Consider the following 10,072-nt stretch of genomic DNA (forward strand, 5'->3'; position numbering starts at 1 on the left):
TGACACTTTATACTGGAGTAATGGCTGATGGAAATTCAGCTTTGCATCACAGAAATAAATTATATTTTAAAGGATATTTAAATAGGCCTAGATACCATTATTTTATATTGTAATAACATTTTGCAAGATTACAGTTTTTTCTGTATTTTTGATAAAATAAATGCAGCCTTGATAAGTATAAGAGACTTCTTTAAAAAACATTAAAGTCTTACTGATCCCAAACTTTTGAACGGCAGTGTATATCTTCAGGAGGTGAATCTCTTGGTGAATGGCCAGCACCTCCTCAGCGACTCGGAGGACAATGAGGTGACAGTGGAACGAGGCATGTCAAACAATCTGGAGACCACTCTGTATGATGTACCACTGGCAGACAGAAGAGAAACACCAGGGTCTGGATTGTGACACCCCATCACTGTTGCCGTTCACTTCTCAGAAGATCCAGCAGCACGGTCAGGGCCTCCCTGCTCAGCCAAAAACCATTAAAAACCTGTCCAGCGCTGGCACATTCAATTCGTGTTGCCCTTAACACCAGGTTAACAGAGAACGACGACTTCCCCGCCACTTTTGAGACTTTATGGTGCGACGTACTCAACGACGTTGTTGTCACGCGTCTGTGGTGGCGACGTACCCCTTCTCTCACGTAAAAGTACACGACTGTCTCCTTCGGTAGGTTATCCAAGGTGGAGACATTTTAATCGTCCACAATCAAAATTCGTCATATCGCACACCCCTAACAAGTATAATCAATCTCTCTCTCACACACGCACACACGCACACACACACACACACACACACAAACACAAACACACACACACACACACAAACACAGTTTGTATTAACCCGGCCGTTTAATCCCAAATTTTTCCCAGACATGAAAATATCCAAATGATGTGTCATTAGTAACCTTTTGAAATAATCAATAATAATTTTTCAAATGTTTTGGAAAAGTGTGTGAAAAATTGTTTTATGGTCGGTCACAATTGTGACCGGTGGGATAAAGTGAGTACTGAATTAGGCTAACATATTTCTGCAGTCATAACATGTTTTATATATCTTAGCCCAGCTATTTTAAACTGTTTGATCACATTCTATGGTTATTATTATGCATAAAAAACCTTATGCAACATTGATAGCAACACTGAGATAAAAAAACAAAAAATTCAACCATCAACGCATTTAAAAATTGTTCACGTGTCATCACATTTTTATATCAGTGCTACCAGTATTACAACATCAATATTGTAAATTTTTTGTAACATTTGAATTTTTAATTTAGTGCAATATTTTGTCATTGCAACATTTTAGTGTAATTTTCAGCAACTGCAATTGGATTTATATTGTAAACCTAAGTTCACTGTTATGCCACCGGTCACTATTGTGACCATCAACATGTTTACTCATTCTATGACCACACTCAACAAAACTGAATATATGTGAATTCATATATTAATAATAGACACCTTAAAGATAATGTGTACCAAAAATCTTTGTCATGTCTTTATGTTGACAAACTTTACTAGCCTTTTGTTTTGGAGCTTTGATGCAGTTATCATCTTCTCAAGGTGCAAACAGGAAATAAACTGCTCTGGTCATGAGGCAGTTTGCACTAATCATGTGAAACTGCACATATTTAATTGAGACCCTTTATTTTTTCCATATTTGCAGGAAGTGCACTAAAATGTCAGTCAGTACGGTTTTTAGAGCTTTATAAATGAAAATGACATTTTACAGTCACTGTTGTGACCGGTGGGATTAAATGGGTTAAAAAGAGGAGGGTGTGAATCTGTGTGTAATATATTTGTAATATATTTAGGAGTGTGCTCATGGATGACCCCCAAACCACCATCTAATAGCCTAATATAAATACAGAGTTCTGGCATGAAACTCTAGATGGCGCAGTCCGATAGGTCTAACTCAATCTGACGTAATGACATCATTATCACATGGCACAGCTGATTGGTTCTCTCCTGTATCGGTAGCCAATGAGCTCGCTGCTTAACATTCAAATATATGATTCGTGCTTGCAGTAGCAGTTGCAGCTTGCTTCAGAAACCCTCCACCTTCCCCAGCTCCACCTGTATAGATCTGCTACGAGGTGATTCATGTATGCTATATGGGGGTTATTTCATGTATGTTATATTTGCAGCAGCAATATTTCTTACATGCTCACAGCAGCATGTTGTGGATGTATTGGCAGTAGCAAGTCTCGGTACTTGCTCTGCCGCAGCAGCAGCACAGCAGATCTATTCTGCCAAGACCAAATACATTAACATTGCCATGTACATTACCATACCAATCCCTCCGAGAGTTGTCATGACAGAAATATATTAGTTAATAAATATAATACAAATACAAACCATGACCAGGCTGATTAATATATAGACAATCGTGTGTATGATGCATCATGAGCACTAGACTATTTAGCCTGGGCAGATAATAAAGATTTGTAATACTTCGGTTTTTATGGATTGTGGACTCGCCTTTTAGCCAGAAGCTAGAAGTTAATACTTTGTTGAATTTGTTTCTTACAAACACACAACTTTTCACTTCACAAGATGTTAATTGATTAACTGGAGTCGTGTTGATTAGGCTTTACGAACACATACATAGATAACATCACACCTGGTAAACACAGAAGCGTGTGAACAAAATCTCATTGCTGAACTTATGCATTTACCATATTTGATATGCTTTATGTATGTATTGTTGATCATTGTCAAGATGGAAATGAAAGCCTAAATTAAATATGTTCATCATAAAGTATCTCACATCAGGCCCTAAATAATCAAATTCCTACATATCTACATACATCCTACATATATGTATCTCTTCACAGGATTTGGATTATTTAGGGCCTGCTGTAAATAACTCTTTATTAAGATCCTAACAGTAACTGTTATGAAATTTATTATGCATGACAATTCATATTTTAATCTAAATTATTGCAGTTATTTGGCATGAGATTTAGTTGGGTAATGTGTGCAGGCTAAAATCATTTGTCTTATGGCAAATGAGTGAGAGTTGGCAACTCCACATCAGGTTATAAGCAGATTTATTTGCATCACTTATTTGATGTCAGCTGTGACTGACAGAGATGTGCAATTATGATATTTTTCTTTTAATTGTAGATATAATTTAGTGTTTTTTATGTGAGAGTCTGTAAGTTGTTTGACTGACAGAATCAATGTTATTCATGTGTTTATCAACTGCTCAAACTTCTCATCTAAAGCATGTTGCTGTGCATTAATGACAGGGACGGCCTCCCTGAGAAACCCTGAATAAGTAAACCCGAATTGACATACTGAATCCTTTTCCTCAAATGCTTATTTAAAGGAACACTCCACTATTTTTGAAAATAGGCTCATTTTCCAACTCCCCTAGAGTTAAACAGTTGAGTTTTACCGTTTATTTTCAAAAATAGTGGAGTGTTCCTTTAAAGACAGGTACCCAGCAGTTCTATGTATCACCTACTGCTTACAATTATGTAACACTTAGAAAAAAAATGCAAGAAGTCATTATACATTTTTAAATGTGCAGCATAAAATCGCAACAAAGATGAGATTCCCTAGCTGAAAACCTATAATGGCTTTACAGTATGAGCACAATGCAATCATCTTAGGCTTAGGCGTCTGCATCGAGGTCTTATCCGGTTGTAGTGGTTTGGTTGAAGAGGGCTGTAAACACCAATTGACTAAAAAATATAAAAAGTGGAAAACATACAAAGTGTTGCAGTACAAAGAGTCTCAGAATGTTACGAACATCAAGTCATTTTCAGTATGCCTGTTTGATCTGCTTTCTATGTGCTATCATTAAAGAGATCAAATTACAGAGATCACTTGTTGCATATATATTGACAAACTTATTTTGATTGGACATGACACAAATTTGTGTTTGTAAGTGATATGACTCCAAACCTGTAGTGTTCTTTTATCTGTGGAACATAATGGAAGATATTTTCATAAATGCCTTTTTTTTTGGTCCATACAAGTCAAAGGTAGCCAAAACTTTTCAGTAGAAGAAAGTCATGCAATTCAGTAGATCCAGACAGACTGAGCAACTGATTCACAGACACTATGTAGTCAAGAGATAACATGCCTCACAATGAATGGGCAAAGTTAAAACGGCAGCTCTAGTAAAGTCCAGGAGGATGGCCGTCCAGTCAACTGACTGCCCACAAAAGAGACTTTAGCTAAAATCATCCTGAGAAACACTGGCTTCTGCCATTTCACCACGTGCAACAGTTAAGTACCTTTCTGTAACATGCCATTTCTATTTAACCAAGAAAAGCAATGTCTGTTCTGTGGCATCATGCATCCGTTCATGGTATAGAAAAACAGCACATCTGACCTTTTGGTAAGTCCATTTATGTTCCTTGGGGAAAAACTCAACCAACACAACCCCACATAAAACAACAAAAACTTTGCCTCTATTTAAATGCTATAACTACTGCAATGTGTTACAAGCTCAGTTATTTACATCTGATGTAGTGCAATACTATCACTGCATGTGTACACAACCAGATAAAACTGCATCTTACATCCATCTCAGCTCAACTTTAAATATGAATAACATACAGCTTTTACCAAAGAACAAGGTAATTAACCATTTCAATTCTCCTGAAATTTGGAATTATTTTTGAATGCGCTAGTTACACAGAAATACATGGTCTAAATGTTACCATCAAGACAGTCAGTGGCTGTTTTAGGTTTCTTTTTCAGATAAAATAAAAATAAAAATCCTGTTTCTATGCACACCGAATTAAAACCTTAGCCTGAGGTCTTAAATGTAATTTTACAAAACTTGAAGATGTGTCAACCGATTTCTTTTAATACACAGACTGTATATACAGCGAGTACATCACATGAGTGAGTCTAGCAGATGTCTAGTTATCCTTACAGATATGTAGAACAGAATATACTGAGATCCCTGAACAGCAACCTGATAATTTACTCCGCTTATATTTGCTGCCACATCAAAAACAGGTTGACAATACATAAATAAAAAAAAAATAGCAACACACTTATTATACAGGGTTAAATGAAAACAGGACAAGAGCATTATCAGCATTAAGTGTCTATTCTGGAACAGTAACTGGTTTCATATTCTACATGACATTTACATTTTTTTTTTTTTTTATCAACACAAATTTGACACATTATGCTTTGTAGAAAAATGATCCAGAAGCTGCACTGGGACTCGGCGTGGAATCAGGAAAGTATGAGCGCTCGGTTTGGTGCATGAGATTTTAAAGAGCGAAGGTAGCGCCTTGCTTTCTCTGTCATGATCAGCTGGTCTTTCGTCCGTCCACAGACAACAGTTTCCCAGGCTGGAGACATCTATCAGAAGAAGAAAATGATTAGACAACTTTTTGTTCCCCATGGACGATTCGTTTCATGGATCATTTTATAAAATCATGGCTGCAGTATATATCAGGACTTCGTTATTGTTGCTGGAAATTTAACAGTGAAATGATTTAAATGAAATAACCATATGCTAATGCCTATTTTTGTCTAGTGAAAAACACTTATTTAAAGGAACAGTTCACACAAAAATGACAATTTGCTGAAATTGTCCTCACTCTCAGTTATTATGGATTATGGACACGTATTTTAGTTAAAAACGTCTTGATGGATTTGTTTCTTACAAACACAGTTCTTCTTAAGATGTTAAGTGATGGACTGGAATGGCGTTGATTACTTGTGGATTATTGTGATGTTTTTGTGACGTTTCTGACGGCACCCATTCACTGCAGAGCATCCATTGCTGAGACACTGATGCAATGCAATATTTCTCCAAATCTGATGAAGAAACAAACTCATCCTCGGATGGCCTGAAGGTGCAGACATTTTCAGAAAATTTCCATTTTTGGATGAACTATTCCTTTAAAAACACATAACCAATGTCTGTCATCAGTGCAAAAATAGTTTTGCATACTAAAACACTTAACGGTTATGAACTGAGACAACAGAAAAACTAAACATACTAGCTGTGTTGTGATAATCTATTACGACCGCATATATCTGATCTAACAGCACTTACCACAGGTAACGGAGGACTCTGTTTCAGTGTGGGAGGCACAGCGTTAGTGGGCAGCCCGCTCTCATTCGGGCCAAGAATAAATCCTTGATCCAACACATTCTCTTCCTTCTTCACATCACAAGAGGACACGAGAGAGAGCGACCGTGCCATGTGAGCCTGGAGTTTCAAAACACAAAACACGCTTTAAATCTGTTCAGTGATGCATTTGCCCAGTAACACCATCGGTCCGGTTTCTGTACCTTCGGACTCGTTTTGACTGCATGTTTAATTTGCTGCTTTCGTGCAGCAACATTCTCACTGCAGTCAATGGCATCCAGAGCCAGAGATTTACGCACTTTCTTCATCGGCGGCCGGTACTGTTAAAAGAGACACACATAATTAAATATAACAGCACCTGGAAAATAAACAAGTCACATCTATTTTATGTATTTAAATAAAAACATTTAAATCAATTAGTCTATAAATCATTAATAAACACTTAAAAGGAAAAGTGAAAACAAATTTAATATGATAAATGGTCCATCAAGCACAAAAACAAAACACTTATTTCTCTATTAATTTGTGCATTGACTCCTTTGTAATATTTCTTTAGTTCTTGTGTTTAGAGAAACTTTACAGCTAGATGTTTTAATTTATTTAGATAAGATGATATTTAACTTTTTAAATAAAAGCATGTGATCCAATATAATATGTTGCTACTAGTTTTACATGTTGATAATTATATACAGTTGAAGACAAAATTATTAGAAATATTTCATTATTTTTTAAATAATTCCCAAGTGCTGTTTAACAGAGAGAAGATTTTTTTCAACACAGCATTTCTAAACATAATAGTTCATTTAGGAATCTTGGAGTGTTTGTAATACAAATAGAAACAAAATTAGAACCAAGAATTAAAAAAAAGTCTACAGGTCAAAATGATTAGCCCTCTGATGTTAACAGTCAATGGCGTATCCCTTTTGCTTGATAACAGCCTTTAGTCGTCTGCTGTAGTTCTCAACACGTTTCAGGCATGTCTCCTGAGGAGTCACAGTCCATTCCTCTTTAGCAAATCTCTCAAGCTCCTCGATTTGTTGGGTCTCCTGGCATGGATTTATTATTATCATTATTAGATTGTCATGCGCATCTCGTCAGTAAAGCCGGTTCTGTGATTAGTAGTAAATCTCCATCACCTGCTAAGAAATATATGCTTGAACTTTTCAGTTTCTAAGCTATTTTATTGAGAAATCACAGAACAGTGTTGACAATACATTTCTGCGCTGAATGATTCTGTGCGCGTGATGTACGCGCTACTGTCTGTAGCCTGTGTGTGTGCGTTACAGTGCAGCAGCGCATTAGATTAGAACGGCGATTAACTTACCTGTACAATAAGCGGTTTAAAACGTGCATTCTCCTGTTCAATTTCGAGCATCCAGTAATTTAATCACACATGTCTTGTGGAGCGCTTTCAGAGTATGCGTTTATTTGTCATTTGAACTGTTTGGAACGGAGCTTAAATGTGGAAGTCCTTCAAAGATTTCTTATCCTGTTGTGCTCTCTATAGGACCAGCGACTAGTCGACGTCAAGCTTAAAGCGTCATGGCAGAGCATTGAAGTCGACTAGTCCATTAGTCGGTGCAACCCCTACTACACAGAGCCGTAGTTCACTGACAAGCTACGCAATATCACCGATGTATCGCCTGCTGTATTTGCTGTTGTCTCCCATTCACCATATAGAAGTCTGTGTGTGCTGTCTTACCACTTGTTTGCGTTTCTTCTCTGTAGGAGTTTCATCTTCTACTATCAGCTCAATTCCTGCTTCGCTGCGCAACACTTCTTTAAGGTCTTCCTCCAAATTTGGGGTCGGAGGCTTAAGAGAACCAAAAGAGAGAGACACAAAACACTTGTTTTCAACTTACAGTATCAAAACTAGAATATCAAACAAGAGGTCAAGCATCAGTGAGCTGTATGTGAGATAAACGTGATAATAACGAGGAAAACTCTCACCAGGGGCCGCAGAGGGCCGTATTTCTCCAAGGCGTTTTTAAATGGAGTGGGGGTTCGGGGGGTCGTATCCAGGTCAGATTTGTGATTAGGTGTGATAAAGCTACAGGAGGGCAAATTAAGAATTTAACAGTGACATCTGAACTGAAATGATGTGAATAAAGCTCTCTGTGAGCACGGAGACGTACAGGGAGTTCTCCTTCTGCGTGAGCGGGGTTTTGTCGCGGTGCAGGGGTGTCGTGACGGTGGCCTTCTGGCTGCAGACAGGAGTCGACGTCAGAGAAGGATTCTCCAGCTCCAGCGTGTCTTGCTTGGTCCACATATTAAGGAACTGTAAAACAGCAACATAATATTAAAACTCAGAACCATTTTACAGTAAATAAATGAGCACAGCTACTGTTGTGAAGCCTTTCTGAATCAAACGTGTTAGATGGTTTCTCTCTTCAGGATTTGTGAGTGTGTGTGTTTGCTATACACAAGCAGATATTGTCACATTCAGCTGCTCACAACAAAACAATAATCAAAACAGCCAACATCTTGTTCGAAAAAAGTCAAAAACAATGCGGTGCACCGACTCAACAGTGAGTCGTAATAAACTAAGCTGTTGCTAATCTTCAACATGTTTCCATGATATAGTCATTCTGTGAAGAACAGTTATATCATCAGCAACATGCTGAAATATATGATGATCATGATGCAACGTATCCTGGGGGCTACAAACATTTGAGAGGCTGTGGGGAGAGGCAGGGAAAGCGTAGGTCTCGTTTCTTGGTTTCATGTTGAATGGTGTTTGTTGTGAATATCTAGATATATTGACTTTGTTCATACATTCTTTGTTTAGCTCACAGGAAGCATTTAAACCTTGTGTTTTAGAAAATCAAATCTTTTTGTAATCTTGACAAAACACCTATCGTTGGAAATGTATGACAGTCAAGGTTCCATATTTGGTGACTGTTTTGTAATAGAAGTGATATTGTGACAGAAAATTATTGATTTGAGACAGAAAACTGCATCAAACAATTCAATAGAGTTTGGGTGTCACCCAGTGGTTATTTTTGGTATAGCGCCCAAACAAAATCTCACAGGAACCACAATTTTTGTGATATCAACTTCAAATTTGGAACATAACTTGGTTAGACATATGGCTTTGATTTTATAGAAATTTAAAGTGAAACATTTTATAAAGTATTTATTTTATATATATACAGGGTTCCCACTCTTTCATGAACACCAGATTCAAGGCTGACCCCGCTGTCCCAGTGAGCATTTTACTGACCAATGTTCATGCCTTAACTTTGACATTTCTGTATTGCATACGTTTTTAATATTTCTCATGGGGATTTAATCATTTTTGACTTCTCAGTCGTGGTTAAATGTTGTAATAACATGGTAAAACCTCTTAACATTAAAAATTTGCACATTCACTCAAAAGAGACGTTACTCATTGATAAATAAACTCAAGTCAAAATAATTTTGTAAATTACTTTATTGTAAATCCCATTTTTTCATCTTTGACCTAGAGGAATGCAGCTGCTCAAAAAGTCAGTATTTTTTGAAAATATTTCATGAACATTTTAAACCTTGTACACGTGCAAATCTGCAAAAAAATATTAAGAAAATAAATTGAAAAATTAGGACTTTCTATTTGCTTTTAAACTGTAAACGCTTTTCACTAAGCAGTTTTTCAATTTTTTCAAGTTCTACATTTTCTCCTTAGCTCCATGTTGCAGTAAGTTTTGGGAGTTCATTTTTAGTCCATCTCCTATCCTGAAAAGTCTGTCTTGCAGAGACTGACAAAAATGAACTCCTAAAACTTACTGCCAGATTTTGGAAGATCACTCAGTCCGAGTTTAATCTCTCTTTTTTTTTTTTTGGGGCTCATTTCATCCGTAAAAAAAAAACCCTGCCTAATAATTCTGCACACCTTAATAAGGAGTTTTTCATTTCTAGCCTTCATGGACAATTATATACAGTATCACTTCTAAATGATTAAATACAAAAATAATAGTAGTTATTAAGATTGATGTGGTTTGGAATTGGTAAAATGTGC

General features: G+C 36.8%; 1 protein-coding gene across 2 annotated transcripts in view; it reads right to left on the reverse strand.

Moving 5' to 3' along the window:
- Positions 1-4,807: 4,807 nt before the first annotated feature.
- LOC107670940 (myb-related protein B-like) overlaps positions 4,808-10,072 on the reverse strand; it is a 26,738-nt gene continuing 21,473 nt past the window's right edge. For both annotated transcript variants that reach the window (XM_016463762.1, XM_016463763.1), the window contains 6 exons: positions 8,211-8,353; positions 8,026-8,125; positions 7,778-7,888; positions 6,279-6,395; positions 6,040-6,195; positions 4,808-5,336 (listed from right to left, as the gene is read on the reverse strand). In XM_016463762.1, the coding sequence (XP_016319248.1) occupies positions 5,208-5,336; positions 6,040-6,195; positions 6,279-6,395; positions 7,778-7,888; positions 8,026-8,125; positions 8,211-8,353 (756 nt within the window). In that variant the 3' untranslated portion in view covers positions 4,808-5,207. The remainder of the gene's footprint in view (positions 5,337-6,039; positions 6,196-6,278; positions 6,396-7,777; positions 7,889-8,025; positions 8,126-8,210; positions 8,354-10,072) is intronic.

This window comes from Sinocyclocheilus anshuiensis, unplaced genomic scaffold (genome assembly GCF_001515605.1).
Source record: "Sinocyclocheilus anshuiensis isolate Anshui unplaced genomic scaffold, SAMN03320099.WGS_v1.1 scaffold1503, whole genome shotgun sequence".
NCBI classification, from domain to species: domain Eukaryota; kingdom Metazoa; phylum Chordata; class Actinopteri; order Cypriniformes; family Cyprinidae; genus Sinocyclocheilus; species Sinocyclocheilus anshuiensis.